Source organism: Ischnura elegans, chromosome 7 (genome assembly GCF_921293095.1).
Source record: "Ischnura elegans chromosome 7, ioIscEleg1.1, whole genome shotgun sequence".
Classification (NCBI taxonomy): Eukaryota; Metazoa; Arthropoda; class Insecta; order Odonata; family Coenagrionidae; genus Ischnura; species Ischnura elegans.
This window is the reverse complement of record NC_060252.1, coordinates 9,523,436-9,543,777: the sequence shown is the minus strand read 5'-3', so window position 1 is coordinate 9,543,777 and position 20,342 is coordinate 9,523,436. Positions and strand designations below refer to the sequence as shown.

Here is a 20,342-nt window from a genome sequence, read left to right as displayed (position 1 = left end):
CACCAGAGTACGTACGCAAGAAGTCACCTAGCCACATTACAATACAGCCGAAGTTCAATAGAAAGTATTTTAGAGTCAGGTATATTTAAAATCAGTCAGCCTGAACTTCCGTGTCCATAGGAAAATAGTTCATGTATAACAATTTCAAATGTAGAGCGACAAAATATTGACATAATTGCATACACCTATATTATGGCCGAGTCAAACATACGGTTTACCAGGAGTCACGAAAAGACAGCGAAAAGTAGGATTCAGGAGATTATCTACGTCAGCGTAAAATTCAGGGCCATTTATTGAATGACCACGGCAATTAAATCAAGGAATACATCACAGAATATTGAAAAATATTTTTCTATAAGAACTTAATATAGCAAAATATATTGCCTGGTCTTTTGGAGGATAAGCTTTCATCTATACCGAAAATTCTTCGGGCATCGTGCCTAAATACCTCACTATTTTTTTTATTTAATAGCATTAAGGTCATGCCCATCTTACCTAGCAAAAATTCTGCGGAAGACAATATTTCGCCCTGACCTGGACCTGAGCCAGGATCCCCCAGAAGTCTCGCAGAGTTCATCAACCAATTAAGCCACCAAGATGTCGTTTCCCACAGGGGAGTTTTAATAGGAGCAAAATATCTCAGGCTATCTCTAAAATATCGCCAGATATACTTATCACGCAACCAAAGCCACGGCATGCAGGATTAAGACCAAACTTTGAATGAGCGAAATCCTAATTATTTTCCAAGTTTCAGGGATAGACGCTATTTTTTTCAATTTTACTTCAACAAAGCTAAAATCATGTTCACCAAAATGCGAAAATGCAAGCTTTATTGAGAAAATTGTCAATTGACAGGTAAAGGAACCCACTCGGCTGGCTCACATCAATGGTTAATTTTCTATGTCCTTCTTGATCTATTCTATTTTACTGCAAACATAAACCGAAAAATTTGAAAGTATGCCTCCATAGTATCCAACAACGATACTGAAGAAAAACATGATAGAATTTAATAATTGCAGCCAAGCATGAGATACTCAAGTAATCACAAATGAAAAGGAAAACTAAACCCAAAATATTTTACATTTATGGTGTATAGGTATCTTATAAACCAAATACGTTATAAAAAGTGTAACATACACATAAATCAGCAGGAGAGACTACTTTCACAACCGCTGGGAAAGCCACGTGGGTCTAAAAATCATATGAAATAAATACGTTCTTTGAAGTTTGATGTGCTCTCCATATGCAGAAATGCCATTCGAAGCACTTCGATTGAAAGCATTGTGTTCCGTTTTATAACTACATTCCAACTGTGCAACTTAAAAGTAAACATTGGCATTTCAAAACCTTTCATGAAAGCGTCACTGAAAGTTGGTGACTTAAATCGCTGAAACCATCATGCTCCCTTTATTTTCAAGCCAGCAAATCGGTTCTTCCATTAGATTTCCTACTTTGTGATTCCACAAACATTTCGATATGGTATCTAATTCCGGAGATAATTTTCTTTTGGGCGAGGGAGTTTTTAACTGGAGAAGATAACAGCATTTTTGCCAGAATGTATCGTATTTTCCCATCCATGTACAAAATTCATGAGATTAATCGCGATACTGGGCCCGAATCAATACGCCTGACGAACTGCTTGATATGCAGCATCCACAGATGGAAAAATTGATTTCTATTGAAATCGAAAATAGACCATCAAATGCCGAAGATTGAGGAAATCCAAATCGAGTCATGATCTTTGAGTTTCGATCAAAACTCGAATTTTCGACTTCTATCTTGACCATTTGGTATGATCTCAGTAGCGTATCTAACGGCCCATGGTAACGTCATCCATCCAACGTGTAAGACTATTTTCTTAGTGCAGTAAATTTGAAAAACACGCCTTCGTTCATCAATAAAGCATCGCATGCAGAGGAACTTTCTAAAACGTTTTGAGATGCCCAACGACTCCAGGAGGTGATCCCAAAACTTAAATATGCATGCGTTGGTAAAGTTTTACTAGTATTAATGCATGTACGTATTATAATAATTAATAAACATTATTTTGCACAAGCTGTGCTTCAAAAAAGAACTATCGATTTTTTTGATTGATAAGATCTTTTGGCTCAAATTTTGAATTTTGTAGAAAACCTGATGTTTTCATTTCAATTAAAAATCGATTGCTCAATCATTGCTAGCCTCCTGGGACTATAGTCACGCGAGATAATTAAGGAAAAAAACTGAAGCAAAATTACCCCTAGGAGGACAGAGAGATGGTATCGAACTTGAGGCAGAAAAAGAAGAATCATAAGGGAAGAAATTCAGGGAATTGGAGGAGCTAGTTGTCAGTGGAGTGCAGGCCAAAATTGTAAGAATTGCAGTACCGACTGTGAAGAGGAAGGGCCAGAACAAACGACGTCATTAAGACGAACGACAAGGCAGGAGAGGTTCGGTCGGTATGTCTACGGGGTGCATTCAGATTAACTTACCTTAATCCTGGGACCGGCTCCGCTCTAGATCCGTCGGCCAGGATCCAGGAGAGGTCAGGCGGTGGAGCTCCATGGGCGGAACAGCTTATCTCGGCACCCGAGGTGTTCGAGAATGCGAGTCTAGGCGGAGGCTCTAGGAGGAACACGGGCCCTTGCTGCGTCGGGGGCGGCGGGTTCATGAAAAGTCCCAGCCCACCAGACGAGGCATGGTAGAAAGGGTCTTGCGATTGATAGGCCCCTGGGTCCGGGATGTGGCCAGCCTCGACAAGTCCTTTGCCTGAAAATTAAAATAAAAAAAGCAATCAGACAAATCAAAATAAAGCGTGAATGGCACAAAAGTGGTTGGCTTGCTGTTTTGATTTTAAGGTTCATCAAGTGCTCGTCCACAAATGGCATTATTTGAAAATTTAAACCCATCAGTCATAATAAGATACACCCATGCTACAATCTTAACCTCGAAAGATATATTCTTATGATTTCATTATACCATAACCCCACTATGCTCAGAAAATACAGAATATGTTTTCGTCATTTTTACCGCTTAACTTCTATAACTTCCCAAGTTGTATGCTGTCTCTTCAGGCTGGCAAATGGAAGAAATTAATAATAAAAGCCTAGTTTTCTGACCAAGCAATTTTTATCATAATCTATCCCGCACAATTATGACAAAATTGGAGCCTAATGTCACTAGCTCTGCATGAAATAAGAGAGCAGGAAAAATTGGCTATATAAATGGAAGTCACACTCTTTCTTTTCCAACCACCTATTGTAAGTTCCTAATCAGATTAACAACGCTACTAACGAAAAGCACGTAAGAATTTGATTTATACGGCCAAGCATGAGAAAATAAATGAGGTAGTCACAAATTAAAAGATATTAGCCCCAGAATATTTTATATGAATTGTATAAAGACAAATTTAGAATCAAATAAGTTATAATAACTTTAACACGGATAATCAATGTGGGACTCTACTTCAACGCCTTCTGGGAAAGCTACCAGCGTAACAACGAGCGAAGTACTCCGGCATATTTCCCAAGGGAAATTAATTTTTAATAGTTGTTAGACGTCACAGTTCGCGTACTAGTGACAAAGACTGAGCTCATTTTTCAAAATGGTCACCTTAAGTTTGTAGACAACAAGCTTCACTGGGCTAATGGAATGAAATCTGCGAAAGGCTCGCATATCCCCATTAAATAGTTAAAAAATAACGTCCTGAATATGCAACTAAAGGTTCTACGGGCCCTATGAAGGCTTTTGATAGCCTCTCTCTTAAAATGAGTATGCAAAGAGAGCCCGTTGAGTCCATAGTCACAAGATAAAAATAACGAAAAAAGGGATCGCTCTATTTTCACTTTGTACCCATCTCACGGCATTCAACCATGTGAAACTACAAACGCTCGGATCCCTCTTTCACTAGGAGTACAATGTAGTAAAAATTTATTTTTCTAAAATTTAAACATAGCAGAGGGATTGTATTTTCACTGCGTTAAGTAATGGTGCATTTTAGCCATTAAATTCAAGCCGAGTGTATAGTAGTATAATTGTAAGTATAACACCATTGTTCTTCATTCATTAGACGAACCTATCTTGGAAAACATAAAAGGTAACACAGGTAAATGCATAAAGTTACATTGAATGCACTAAAATGTGACGTTGTTAAGAAATCTAATGAAATGTATGTTGTGTCAAATCTTAAGACTTTCACAAACTTGAAGACATAAGCTATCAAGAACTCGAATAAAATTAAATTTAACCATTCCAATCAGCCAGATTGTGAGCATGCGTTTCTGTAAATGTGAGATTCCTATGAAAACTATGGACTTTTTCTCCTTTTAAAAATATATATGTGGATAACTATCCAAGGGGGATGTTACTCTATTACTGCCAGGCAGCAGAGGACTAACCAATCACGCAACAATCGCTTTAAATCAACGACATTATTGTGAGGCCAATATTCCACCAAACTTCAGGCTTCAACATTTCTGCCGGGTTAGGAAAATATATATTCTCCCTTAATTTGCATTTTTTAAATACCCCAGAACGATATAAATTTCCAAAATTCATGCAAACACCTTATTACCCTTTGTTTTTAGAAGCGTAAGGGCGATTTATGGGGAGCATATCAAGCATCAAAAACTTATGCCATTCAATATGCCATACTTTTCAGGCTACTAAAATGCAAAATCATGAAAACTAATAATAATAGCCATCCCTCTCGTGAGGTCTCAAATGATTAAATCCAAGTATGACTCATTACCGCCATAGTCTTTAGTACGATCACATTACATTGGCAGGTCCACTAACTCATTCTGCTAGACATTTTCTTCTCTCCGTAACATTTACAGCTTTCAACTTATGTTTTTATGTGGAGAGAATAATTGCTAAACAATTTTATATTTAAACGAGAACCTGATTTGAACATCTTGAAATTAGAGAGCATAATATGCACTCTAATTGCACTAATCTAAAGCACCGCATATGCTATGCATTTAAAAAAATAAATAATGGAACATTTCCTCATGGTAATGTTTGTGTCCCACAGAGTAAACTTAAAGCATTAAATCCCGTTTTCTTTCCCTTTTTTCTCATTTAATATCTGCGAGGGTGGAGAAAAATTAGTTTCCCAAGTTTACTCAAAATAATTACTATGAAATACTCCATCATCATCGTATCCTACATAAATTTATAAATCTCTTAATAGCCGGCATAATTCTCGGAATGATTATTTTCTAAACTTCATGCATAAGCCTTCGTCACAATCAACACATCTCTCGTTTATTTTCGATGAGATATTTAAGAGTTGAACGTTCTTCAGCTAAAACATTTCATTCATGGAATAGCAAATATCTTTACACAACGCTATTTATCGGAATACGTGTGGATTTTAACACACGCACTTAAGGAGAGTAGGTAAGTGTAATTACCAGATATCAAAATTTCTGCGAAAAGTAAAAGTCAAACGCAAATGAAAATTACAGCTTATTAATACTGTGTAGAACCAAATTTTGGCAGAAATTTATTCCACTAATGCATGAAAATCCTGGAAAGACGAAATTTCCCAAAGCACACTGGCCGAAAAGGGTTACCCATCCACACTCCAGTTGAACCAAATTAACCTGGTTTTCGATGAACTTGAGTTGATAAGCTTACCGGTTTACGGTGCCGTTTCAAGCTCAATTTAAAGCTGCTTTGAAGGAGATCAACGTATTCATAATTTGTTCAGCGAAATCAAAGCATTTGGCAAGAGGGAACTCAGAAGCTAAACTGAATAAAATCTCATATTCCGTGTATGAAGAGTAAAGATGATAGAGGTGCGTAAATGAACTTAGGGTTTTTCTTACTCGGCATATGAATAAAAAGTTATCAAATGATGATATTAAATTATTATTTATTTACATGCGATATAGATACACTACTGAAATAAGTTTCGCTCGATAGTTCAGGATCAGCTGGATAATGCAAAATTTAATTTACCGGCTCATTATCTTTCAGGTAACTCCTTGATTCACTTTATCCAATTCTTTCATGAAGATCTTGACCACGAGGAGATGGATCAACTAATCCGGGAATTTACCCGAGAAACCTTCATGAGTCGAAATCAGAGTCCAAATCAAATGTACTAAAAAATTACTAATGGAATATTTCCTCAAAGTAATACATATGGCGGAACAAAATTTCCAGTACTATATACTAGGTGTACATTAAATAAAAATATAGAAATATTAGAACGTGCACCAGTAACTCAAGGAAGGCATGTGAAATTAGAAGGTTTTTTTTTACTTTTCATTGTGATAAGTCGATTCCATGATGTGACGCCCAAGACCTGAACCTGATTCTTTAACCTACTCACGAATTTGAAAGCAAGAGCCTTTTTTCATAAGGTTTATTCATCACACCATTTAAAGGCTTAGCGGATAAAAATGATCATCGATGTGTAAAGAAATTATAGGCCGGCTCTTTTGAGTGCGGAAACACGTGACTACAATCCTCAAAGTTAACAAACCCCCATAAGTAACGCAGAGTTTCGAAATGATCAGATAGGTAAGTTTAAACCAGAATATGTTGACATAAAAGCCAAGGCTCTTGCATGGCAGACTCTCGAAATCGGCTTCCGATAGCTGTCATTATTTCGATTGTGCTCGCATGAATCTAAAAACCAAATGAAATGACTTTCGCAAATATCATTGAAAAAGTCAGTTGCTCGATAGCCGATATTCGCATGAATTGTGAACGAACGCTGCATCGTTCACAACCAGCGCGCTGGTTGTAGATGACTATTGACAGTCAATACCTATATTTGCCCTTATTTTGAAAGCGACGATTTACCATTTACGGTAACCTGATCATGGTATCACACGTCGTCGTAGATACCCAACAAACCGAACCTTTCATACAAATCACATTTCCAATAATCGGAATTTCTTCTCTACAAAGCAAGGTCCTAAGGAATATTTATTTCTTACGGCTTCGAACATTGGAGCAACTGACAATGCTTACCTAATTTATAATGCAAGGAAATACCGTTGCCGTAAAGGCAAGTACTCAACAGGTCTATGTTATAAGGGTGAAAGAAATAGCTCGTCATCCTCTTCCAAAATGAGGTGAGTTAAATAAAGGATTACCATTATTTTGAAAGTTTACAGATACAGGACCGGTTATTTCAGTTCGGTAGATATCTGAAATACAACTTGCTGCTTCAAATTCTGATGCTTTCTAAAGCATGTTTACTGATTAAACGGAAAAACAAGCAACGCGAGCCATTTTTATGAGTAAAATTTCTAAATAAATGCTAACATATTGAAGACTAATTTATAAGCTCCCTTGGATGAATTAAGTGGCAAATAATAACAATATTTTATTCCTCCATAGAACGTTTTGCAACAGATAAACAACAACAGACAACATACATGAATAGAGATTGGAGATGACCACAGGGCCATTTACCTGTCGATGGAATCACCTTCAGAAGGTAATAATAAATGCTACGCAAAATATTGAACAGCAAAACATCTTCTTGATTAACTGTCGTTACATTAGAAATATAAAATAATGGCAAAGAGAAAAATTAAGCATTAGAAATTTAAAGAAGGTATATGGTTTAAAAATTAGTTTCCGCCTAAACTATTACCTCCATTTCATCTCTATGCAGCATAAAATGACGAAATGAGGAGAAATATTTCTCTCGTATTCCGTCCGGTCCTCCGGCAAAACAAGGCATAAAAAGTACCTACCGCTGCTCCTAGTGAACCAGTTTTAGAGAACCTAACATTTTCATGACCTACGAAATGTTGCTCTCACTTTTATGGGTAACAAAATATCTTCCTCCCCAGTTTCATCTCCTTCGTTCACAATTCGTATTCATTTCCTCAGCACAACAACAGGAAAACACATTTACTTTTTATTGTTGCAAGTGAACAGCTATCAGAGATGAGTGATAACCATAATCAAACGAATTTAAAAATTAAATCGCTAGCAATACTGTTTTTTATGTTTCAAAAAATATATAAAATAGCCAAAAATATTTGGCGCATACTTCACTCCTCTACTTTCTCCTGTAATATCGGTTAATTTACTTTTTACATTGATACCACACTATCAATTCAAATATATTTAGGAAAAAATCTAATTGGAATGATATAGGTTTGGTTTTCATTTAGTTGTTAATCAGAAAATACAATAATCAAAAATATAAGTGGCGTAATCATTGATCACTTTTATTTCCAATTTTCCAAGAATGCTGTGCTGTCCTTATTGCTGTTATTCCATGAATTGAAGCAATATATTATTGTATATATGATGACGGAGAGAGAATTTATTCAAACACACATTGGCCCTTTCTAGCTATATAGGTTAGCTTGGCTATCGGCTAGACAGGATTGGCTTTTAGTTGATATTAAGTATTCATGACATAAAGAGATTAACTATATTTGCGTTTAAAATAAACCACTATGGTAATAAAAATCTATCAAAAAAAGCTATCTATGCAACTTAACTGGCGATTTTAATGGCAATTTGCTTGTGAATTAAGGAAACTGTATAGGTAGCGTTGTAGATTTCGCAGTAGCCTGGAGAGCCTAACGCCCGTCGTTCGATATCATGCCCAGGGAAATTTTTTCCCGGAAATAAATGTCAATTTCACAATCGCACGCGAGGAAGACTTGAAACAAACCGCAACATACGATATACACTTTTTCTCATTTCATTCAAAATTCCATGATGACTACTATACTTAATATTTGAGGAATAGAAGAAAGATATAAATAATATACGATGAGAGAGGGAGAGAACAAACTAATATTGATGCTATCTATACATAAATTTTTTCTTGAATATCTGTAAGCGTGAGAAACATAATTTCGATAAATACAATCAATCCAACCAAATGGGAGGAAATCGACGAAAGTTTCACTTTTTGGACAAGAAGAAGTCGTCCCCGAAAACGCTCTCCGTTAGGATAGAACTCGGTGTTAAATGACCCTTTACATTTCACGCTACCCCTGGGATTAAAATGGTTAGAAGACCTCAGTCAAACTTCCTGACTAAGCAAGAAGGATGACGGACAAGGCCGGAACGCATAAAATCCCCAAACTTTGAATGAGTATATTCGCACGACCCGCCATCGCGGTATAAGTATCGCAAAAGGCGTTTCAAAACGGGTAACCCTCTGGAGTGCCATAGAGAACTTAACAAGAAGGCCTGAGCCCATGGAGAGCCTTTTCTCCCCCACACAGCTCGCAAAATGGGTGCTAATTAAAAGTTAGACCCCTCTAAACTCTCTTTCGAGTCATTTAATAAAATACCGTGAGGGAACAGGATATCTTATCCACGTGCAATTTTCACCCTCGAACCTTCCCTGCCGTTAACGTTGGAAAGGACGTCGGAGAAGACAGCTCGACGTTCCCACGTAGTAGGTACGTACCTATCTAAGAGTTAGACGTAAGGAGAAGATCGTCGACTCTGAACGCGAGAACCCACTAAATGGCCTCAGAAAAACCCTTTGATCAAACCGTATGGGGGAATCTGCCGCAAGTCTTAATTCCCGACTTTTCCTTACCGAGGTAAAGCGGGATCTATGGTCTCCCCCTTGCAGACGCGCAGTGGCGTGGCAAGGGGGGGGGTTCCCGGGTAACAACCACCCCCTGTCCCCGTGAACCTTTAAAAGAGGCGCTAAAAACGAGTAAGATGGCCTCAATAAATAAAAAAGATTTTATTTTTATGAATAATCGTACAAAATTCATGATTTTGAGTCCAAAAAATCACGTTTTCAACATGAAAAATCCCCCGAAACTCCTTTGCCCCGGAGTGTTTTCCATACACCCCGGAAGGGCCCCGAAATCCTCGGTAAACTCCCTTGCAGCGTAGCGTACCCTCTCCTCCCGTTTTACTGTAAACCTAGCAAGCTACGGTCTAGGAACGTTACCGAGGAAGGAGGAACGCGAACGTGGAATGTTTTGAGGCAAATTTTTCTTTTGCTTCTCGTCGGAAAAAGCAAGACTCTTTGCCTTCGATAACGTCTCCCTTGGGGGAGATGAAGCGTTGAGCTTGAGAAAGATAAGGAGTGAGAGAGATGAGAAGACGGAGAAAGATGTAGGAGGGGGCCAGGAAATGGAGGGGGAGGGAGGGAGGGTTAAGAGAAATAGTAGCATCGCTGGCTGGCAAGCGAAACGAAGAAAAACCACCTCGGGGCATCCTCGGGCTAACGACTACGTATTGCCCCTGTCACTTGGAACGGTGGCTTTAGACACACAGAGAACGAGCACATGGGGATACTGGTCCGTGGTGAGTGCATTCATGCACGAACAGCTGTAGGTAATGCGAGAAAATGAAAACCGGAATGCTTTCACCAATCGTAGGAACACCAAGTAATCAAATAATTTATAATTGGGCATTTGGCCAAAAGTAATTTTAATGATTTTGTGACTCTTCTTTAAGTCTTTGCTTAAAATTTAGGGACGCATAATTCATTAACTAGCCTCAAAAGAGGCCAAATGTTGCCTTTTAACGGTATTTCAATCTACACTTGTTTTATGAAAAATTTCCCATGTGATTTGAATTAAAAAGACTAGCAATGCGTGAGACTAACAGTTTCTTAAGCGGAGACTTTAAAAAATAGTAAAACAAGATACAGTTGTTAACAAACAGTTGCCATGGCTACATTTGAATAGCACGAAGCCCTGTTATTTATTGCAAAGTTTATTATTTATTATAGAAATTGTGAATTTTTGGTATAAAGAAATAAAAAATAAGCTAGATATTTACCACTTACTAATTATACTAACTAATCCGAGACGATCTCAGCTATGCATCATTTTTGAACAAGCCTTGAACAAGCACTTTAGCTGTAAATTACCGTTATTTACATCTTTTAACTTTCATTTTCTAGATATATATAGGTGTCACCTTATCACTTCATATTTTTTTTCACACAGGACTACCAAATTGGATTGGTATAGTATAAATGTGCTTCACCAGTACAAAATGGTTTATTAGTCAATCGATTTCCCGTAAATTGCATATATTTCAAAGCTAAGTAATCGCTCTTCCTTGAGACATTGAAAAATGGGATCTTCTTATTCCTTTCAAGTAGGAAATTAATGACCAAACTTAGGCATGGAGACTGATTAATTACCTTAATATAACTGCTTGAAGAGTGATTTCAAAAAATCTCTCTCCGATTCTTCGATCGAAACTGGATGCGATGCCCTTTTTAACCGTGTCGTAAATTTAACACCAACATTCTCAATGCGAGCGAAAACAAATTTTCTTAATAGAAATTAAGCAATCGACAGTACAAAAATCAATGGAGATTTCGCAAAACTTCATAAGCAAATTAACAATTAAATCCTTCAGAGTCATTCTCATGATATCACAGGCAAGTGCTCATGGGAACACCGACCGGATTCTCAATACGGTCAGGGTATTTTTCGACCCCTACTTCCGTTCTCTCTGCGTAAACTTTTTCTTCAGTCAACACTTCCTTCATTAGGAAGATATTTCAACCACCCGGGGATTGCTTTTGGCGTACCGGTGCGTAACTCAAGCTTCCAACGACAGTTCGTTATCTTTCTCTCCGAAGAAAATACGATATGCGGGCCATTCCTACGATCCTTTTTATTTCCCTCATGACAAAAGAGGGGTATTGATAAAAGAAATAAAAGAACTTCGAGCAAGGAATGGGATGGAGGAATCAACGTCTTACGGGAGAGAGAGAGGGCATAAATCTGCCAATTTAATTGCAGGGGAAGAAAAGGAAGAGGAAGTATACGATCGAGCGATGGGGAATTCTGTGGAAGGGCTGTTAGGAGGCGAGGAAAACAATAGGATTGAAGCAAGTCACCAAGGAATCCTATAAATCTAGGCTTTCTCCACTTCAGAAATCCAATCCTGTACCCTTAATGGTTCCATGCGCAAACGCGCAAAATCGCGCAACCCATTGCACCTCATTCTGACCATGAGAGCTAAAATGATATTAATTCCGAGCCGATAATCTGCCAATGCACTGAGGAAGGGATATTTTGATCAACGATCTTAGTCCAATCAAAATTTATCCTGGTCCCTTACATATACTGTCATTATTTTCAATCACACATTATTATTTTAGGAAGAAAGGCAAAGAAAGGCCTGGAATCAGTTACATTTAAAGGGTTATTAAGGATTTAAAAGATAATAAATACGCAAATATGGAAAGATTAAAGGACAGAAAGAGGAGTGGAGAGCAGCAATGAACTATTCTTCAAACTGTTATCTGTTACATAATTTGTTCTATGGGTAATTTGGGGTTGAAATTACTATTTTGAGTTTCAAAGCCAATGTGTGATTTCTCCTGTTCTTCTCAATATATATAAGTGGATGAATACCGTTCTAAGGAAATAGCTATAGTATAAAAACAATATTTCATTGGAAATTACCTCTGTGAGATAGAATTTTAATTCCATCGATGCGCCAAAAATTAGTAATTTACTATAAAGAGTAAAATTTTTCTCATCAGTTACCGTTACAAAAAGAATGAGCGGCTTTTGTGGCCGAAGTTGTTAATAACTAATGCAAAACTTCAATAAAAAAATTATGTAATACAACATTTGACGCATTGCGATGAAATTAAACTTTGCGAAATTACTCTCTAGATAAAGTAGGGATAGAGGGAGGAACGAAGAAAGGAAGTAAACATTATCAATCTTCGATGAAAATATGTTTTGCTCGAAGGAATAAAGCTCCCAAGAACAACTGATCGTAAACCATCGCAGACCCACCATTAAACATTAATATCCTAAATTAACGCCACTACATTTCTTCAAGATATTGGGCCGTCCAAAAGATTTTATCGGCAGGCATTCGCCGATCAAGATATCCCGATCGCGAACAAATGGTATTGCGAAATGATGGTGGGTAATTACGCAAGGAGCCTAAGATAAAAGGGAAATTATGCGAAGCCAATACAAGAGAAACAAAAATGTGCGCAGAAAAAATACGAATATGCATTTTTTAATTCTCAACAGAAAAGAAAGTACCTACATATAAAAAGATCCTATCAAAAGCAATTCAAGGTAAAAATAAAAAGGTAATTCAAGTTGGGTTAAAAGGAAATCCTAATAAATAGATAAAGACACTATTTTTAACGCTATTAATTCCAAAAATATTCTTTATTCAAGCATTATTTGTGTTTTTGACATATAATACACGAATACTATCAGTGTTTTGCTCTAAGGAGATGGGAGATCAATGAAATTAGTCCAACTTAAAGCAAAAAGAGAGAAAAATAAAGTCATTGCTGGGTATAATGCAAAATCACACTTACGGTATATGTAGAGAGCATGAAAATAGGAGTTTTTCCTCGAAGTGAAAGTAAAAAAAGCAGCACAAAAATCCATAAATGATTCTTAAAACTGTGGTACAGGGAAAGAAATTAAAAAATAACTTGAAAAACCCGTGCTCTTTAAAAATGGGAAAAAATAGTCAAACTTTTCTCATTGTATTATGTAAATGACTAAATAAAAATCTATACCGACGAAAGAATCATGTATGCCCTTAATAAAACGATACGGATTCTCGGAAAGAAATTTCATGGTAGTTGAGTGTGTCTTAGTTCCAATCAACTATTCTACTTTTTAATCCTAAGCAAACATTTTCTATTCCATGACTCTATTTTCCCTCTTTGAGATATTTTTGAAGCTTCATGGATACGTTGAATGACTTTATTTCGCATGAGACGGCAGAAATACCGTTTTACGCGTAAGTTAGTCAGTTGAAAGGGAGAGATGGAACGCGAGTGAAAAAATCACCAATCAAATTCACGTGAAAATGGCAAAGAAGTTGATAGCCAGGCTTGTCGTAAGCAAGGGAACGAGACGCGAGCAAGACGAGGCCATAACGCTGAGAGTATAGACATGAGAAGGCGAGAGGCGGCGACCGAAGAAAAAAATTCAAAAGCAATGGAAGAGGAAATACGAGTCTGGGAAGGGATTAATAGTAGTAGTGCGCAAGGAGGGGAAAGTAATGGAGGTTGTATTCCTCTAAGATTAAGGGCATTAAAATGGTGGTGAGAGAAAAATACAGGGAATGGGGAAGAAGAGACATAAAGGAAGAGAAAAAGCTGGTTTTGATGGAATGACCTTGCCGACATATAGGATGGCCAATTTTTTATTGCATAATTCTTGGCACTACTTTCATTTATATTATTTTATTTTTGCACAAGTGCAAAATAAAAAATATAGGTTAATCACATTGAAACTAGACATAAGCAAAGGACTATTGCTTCCTTAAAAATTACCGAATAATTATTTTGATAAAAGATTTAAAGGAATTAAAAAGCAGATGATCGCCCACACAAAGCCTAATAACTGTAACCTTCCCACCTGCCTTAAATCATTCTTCCTAAAGCCTGAGAACATTGCATGACCTCTTTATTATGCTCTCATTTTCATGGAGTAATACTCTGAAAGCGCAATTCTATTTCACTTTAGTCTTCCATCGAACTACGATTCCAAATTAATCCACTACCAGATATATGTAACTTCCAGGAACATAACATTTGCAACATCTTGCTATAAAATAGTATAATTGACTGAGTATCATGAGCGTTCAACAAAGGGTTAAATTTTATAGAGATTAAATCATTAACTTTATTTGAATTTTAAATGTTGAGCCCAATGGCTAGAGCGATGTTTGCAGCCATAGTTAAGCACAGGATTCTAAGAATATATCTAACATGCGCTACACAATTCATACGAAATGGGGGATCAATGAAAAAAATAATGCGGAATCTCGCACAGAACAATAGTAGCCCAAAAATACATTTAATGCACGTGGGCGGTAAAGCAGAGAACAATTAACTCTCTAACCGAGAAAAGATAATAAAAAATCCTTCTACGGGAAGAAATGTTTCCATGGGATAAAAAGTCTAAGCAAAAAAATTAACTTCATCGGGTTGGTGAGCGCACAAAGCCACACACTTTTTGCGAATTTAAGGATATCATGAGGAAGAGTTCGAGGCTAATATCACCTCTGTAGCAGGTTATTCTTCGGAAGAATTAAGCTCCGATTAGCAATAAGAAGTAAAAATCATATCCATTTATACAGCGGATTAGCTACCACGCTACGATGTAATTCTATTTCCCAAGCTATATTAACCGTGGTTACAAGCTAACAGCTCTATGGACTAATCTACACCGCCAGCGTATTTGTTCAATAAGAATGGAGTTCATAATTAATTTAGAATGAGTAAGGTAGCTTCAAGTATCATGGCAACAGTATGACCAAGTTTTGTATCAATAAATCCATTGATAAGAATGAGATACAATACTTGATAATAAAATTGATTTTAGTAAAATAATGTAGCATATTTTGCCGTATTCCCAGACTTTAAAATTGAGTAGACTTTTCAAGTCAATTTTTGGGGTTAGCAAATCTCAAACTATCAAACACTTTAAATAGAAGGTTTCACGGGTTTGCAACCGGGCAAAGGGTTTTGGGCCGTTTCAAGGGCGCAGTCCGCCATTGTCATCAACCCTGGCCATCGGCCGTCGGTGCCAAAAAACACTATTACCCGGTTGAAAACCCGTGAAAACTTCATAATCATTACATTCCGGAAATGTGCGCCTTATTGCGAACGTATTCATTGCATAAATTGTTTGTTAATAGCTATCATAAAATATCTACATAGTTACCTTGTGCATAAGATTCACCACATATCTTATTGAATAATTTATTTGGACAAGCACCTAGGGCATAGACTTCAAAGTATTCTAATTTCAAGATAAAATGGGTATACATCTAGTTTTTGGGGCATGACAAAATTTTATCAGCATAAAAGCTCTAGTATCTACTTGAATTGATCCAGCTGCAGGCGTTAATTCTTCCTGCACTGCTGATACATAACCATGAATATTTTAAAGGCCATTTTACGTACCAAAAGATATCAACAAATGCATTTCATATTCTATGCTTTCTATCCAGAATTCCTCTTGGCTATAAAGGCCATAAATCAAGCAAGATTTCCACACTCGCGAAATGGTGATCAACAGTCATTTTTTTTGCAAAAATCACAGTAAATTTTTAAAATATTTTTCCGCAGCATGCGAAAACGATGCATTTGCCGGAGTCATAAATCACCATCACACGAACACAAGCCTCGGATATCGACCAAGAGTCATGAAGTATGCTAACAAGAACGTTTTACCCGAATAATTTCTTTTTTGCATCACAACAAGTGTGGAGAATATCGACAGGTATTTATTAAAAAAAGACGGGTTCATGAAATATGTATTTATTCCGGCCGGTTTATAAATGTTCTTCGGCAATGATTTGCATTTTTTAATGGATGCAGGTGGAGCGGACGAAAAATGGCTGGAAAAGCTTTCACAGTCGACCCGCCAACAGTAGGTTCGTGGGCCATGTGTGCAAAACGACCTCCTCCAAGTGCCTTATTGCTCAGTAAAATCTTCTTATATTTATCTAAAGTTATCCGTTCTTTTCCGACTAAAAAACGTTTTAGCTCTTACCCCAATACTTTGCTAATACCTCTAAAATATGCTAAAGCAAAATTATAATGTGATCGGAGTATCCTAACTGTACCGAATCAAACGCTAAGTTGCACGAAAATAATTCTCAGATTCGTCCTGCTGCGTCACGTTGGGACCAGCCAGTGAAGAGGTCTACGTTTATCTCGATCGCGGAGTTCTGAAAGTTAATTCGGCCATTACGGGTAAACAACGTCCGATTGAGATGCAATTTCATATTTCAGTTCATTTGACCAAAAGGAAAAAACGAGGGAGCTGAGAGTAAGAATCTTTGCGAATACCTACTTTTTTCCCAAATAAGGTACACCCTAATGCATATATCTCCATGAGATACATGGAAAGGGGTAGCGTAGTTGAACAATGCTTATCGCGCTCAGCTACCCATCGTTAATGGCCCCGGGATCAAACCATAGGTGAGTGCTTCAGAAACCCTAAACAAAAGGTCCCCAGTATGCGAAACAGTACAGGGAAAGAAAATGATTCCCCGACCCAATATGTGTGGATAAATTTATGGCTTTATCATGGGAGAGGTGAGGACAATTCTTTTCCTTCTGGGATTAAAGAATATGAATTAATTCATTCCTCCTCAACACCTTTGCAACTCCAATATATCACCAACATCTTTGCAAAAAAATACATCTTTCATCAATGGCCTGCTCATTAAATGTCAATTGAAAAAATTCTGGGAGGCTTTTTTCAGCTAATACGGGTTCATTTACAAAGCCTGACCATCATATAAACCTTTAAATGTTTCTTCGCCACACACGATTTTCTGTTATTTCCATGTTTTCTGTGGCATCTTTAACATTTTTCACGAATAATATTGTTACTCTTAATGATTATTTTTTACTCTTAGTGACTGAATTATTTTTTTCAAGAAAAATTATCAAGTCAAAAGTCTTGAAAAAACAATCAAGTCACAGTTTTTAATGATTTAATAAATTTTAACACTACTTTCGATCCTTATTTAGCCTTTTAGAGACTCTGAGGTCAGTCTAACCTGCCACGATAAATAATTGAAACCTTTTCATCATCTCAGCGGTCGTATTGCAGAGACATTAGGGGAACAGTAAAAATCTAAGAATTTTTCACTTTCGTAAATTGATGGAAAGAAGAAACATCAAGGAATATGTTCTAGACAACTCAACGTCTAAGGTTATTACAGGAATCCATTTCCAGGTGACACTTAACCTGCCGACTTCACGTCTCATAACAGCGATAATATTACGCTAGATAGTGGGTCACCGCGCGTTTTAGTCTATTCAGAATCTGACATGAGGCGAGCACATTGAGCGTCTGCCCACAGTAACTCACGCGAGACGGTGCTCGCGCAATATGTCACGGTGAAGTGAGTCAAACGGGGTTAATTTATACAGAGAGACACTTTGATAGTCGGAGGTGCAAGAAAGGGATTACGTATCAAGGGGATTTTCGGTCCCCTGCCCAACTCGAAAAGTGGAAGCTACATTATGAAACCCTCAAGGTCATACAGTTCCCCTGAATCCTCGCTTGAGGGAATCTCTTGCGGTGAAACTACTCCCACTGTAACTCGTGACACTCAAGCAAGTTTCTGGCCGATTTGTTTAAATTCTCTGGGAATTTTCCCTCAAAAATGGTAAAATGCATTCCAAGAAATAAATTTCGTTGAACTTTGCGTAATGAAATTTTCATTGATGTGAGGTAAATTTTTAAATTTAAGGTGTTTGTAACAAAACCATTTATTTCATTTCACTCAGCATCAGTATATAAAGTCAAAACTATGCATTTTTTACCAGTGTTCACAATATAAAATAAAATTCTTGCTTAAAAATGCTATTTATAATAGTATTACAGATGAATTGGATAATATCTAATTATTTGCACATTCATATAGGCTATTAATACTGATAGTAGATAATTTAACGTAAATTTTTCAATAAAAATTAATTTATGCCAGCCCCATGACACTTCCTATCCCACTCCATTGGGAACCCATGGTCTATTATTGAAGTCGTTTCCTCAACCTGCCGCACGTTTGCCAGGGCGGCGCCACGTATTCTGGAGGGCAAGAATTAGCGGGTAAGTTAATTTCCGTATTGTTGAGCGCATACTACAGGTGAGTGGAAATAGTCATTTTTGTAATTAATTAAGATTTAGTTTTCATTTATTTTCGAATGTTAGTCTTCTGCATTGTTTCCTTATTGTTCTACATTAATATTTCGTGGATATATATCGCGGATTTACTGAAAAAAGGAAAATGCCGTGGACGTGTGTGGTACCGTGTTTCACCACTGGTTATGGCCACAAAACTTCGGGGATTTCGCTTTTTAGAGTCCCCAAGGACACTGAGAAGCGATGAAATAGCTGTACGATTCCTTTTTTTGGTGTGCTAAAGCTCCAATATTTATACATATTTTAAATTACAGGTTCTGCTGTTCCAGTGGTCAATGTCATTCACAGTGGAGGAATGCAGTAACACTGAGAAAATGCAAGATGTGCGACGGCTTTCATCAACTATTCATCATTCTTTCCTACTAAATTGAATCTCTTAGAATGATTAGTTATTAGAAATAGAAATTAGTAATTGAAAGAATTAATAGAAATGTTAAATTGTGAGTATTTAAAATTTATTTTTCATGACATTACCTTGCATTGATTGTATAAATAATCTCAGTTTCAATAGCATTGTGTAATCATTTTGGAAATGTAGATTTGATGTGAATCGTTTTCATTCTTAATACCTCTTTCGATGATTTCTTTTAATGCAGCTGTTATCGATGGTGCGTGCAACTCTCATGAAAAGTACATTTACCGCGTATTAGCAGTATTAGCCTGTGGTTTCTGTCGTACTACTCATCTTATTTTTGGGCGAGGGATAATATTTCAGATTTGCCAGCACCTGAAAGTGATCAGACATCCGCAAATCCCTCGGATTATATCCATTGCACTGTTTTCGTGGAAATTTATTCGGAAATTATTTGCAAAATCTCTTTCGTTCTTATCTTTCATATGGTATTTTTTTTCCTTAAATCTCAAATTATTCCTTTGGTGAGTAGGCAAGCATCGTTATAAAATAGCCTTTAACGGTAATAATGGTACTTCCGGAAATTATTCACCCTGTTCAACGATTAAATATGCCTATTCTATACCCGCAAAATGCCCCTCGGATAGAATCATTTTTTTAGGTTTGCTGTGCCCTGCCATTATTATTATCACTTGATCGAGACTCAGGAGATTAAAAACATTAACATACGTCACTTCATAAGAAGTATTTCACTTCGGCCTTGGTAAGAAGCCGTTTGCGTTTCTGATATTATATTTGTTAATAGTGTTTGAAAGCAAGGAATAACATCTATATTCTTATAAGGCCGTGGAAACATGCCGATGGGCTCAGAGGCAATGGTGCGTACGTAGCTTCTATGACAACTTATATTAACGTTTACCACAAGATAGCTATAAATAATTATTTCCTTAAAAATACCTTTCCTCACTACATAAGGTTTTAACTGCTGACAATCTTTCGTTATGGCTGTAACTGATTTTACAAAGGTATGGAAGCAAACGAAGCTGAAATCCAACGCCTTCCATTTGATTAATACTCACGTATGAGAACGATTTCTTGGTATTTGTCGCTATTAGATGTTAAGTGCATATGAACTTGTTAACTAGTAACCACTGTCGATGTGTTTATATTCATTTTTGCCATAAATTAGTTCATAATTACTGAAGTATCGTATACAGATACGTGGGAAACTTGCCCTTCAGGATAGGTGGCGCCCCTACCGGCCTCAACGGGAAACGGCTTCATTAAATGACCATGCCTGAACGGAGAGTGTCCAGACCTTCTCATATTCTAAGACCGTGATTTATGCAATA

The 20,342-nt window shown here is 37.0% G+C and overlaps 1 protein-coding gene across 3 annotated transcripts in view; it reads right to left on the bottom strand.

Annotated features, from left to right (window-relative positions):
* The window catches only part of LOC124162188 (Down syndrome cell adhesion molecule-like protein Dscam2), an 833,647-nt gene that overhangs the window by 632,855 nt on the left and 180,450 nt on the right, over positions 1-20,342 (bottom strand). For all 3 annotated transcript variants that reach the window (XM_046538622.1, XM_046538623.1, XM_046538624.1), the window contains exon 3: positions 2,472-2,748. In XM_046538622.1, the coding sequence (XP_046394578.1) occupies positions 2,472-2,748 (277 nt within the window). The remainder of the gene's footprint in view (positions 1-2,471; positions 2,749-20,342) is intronic.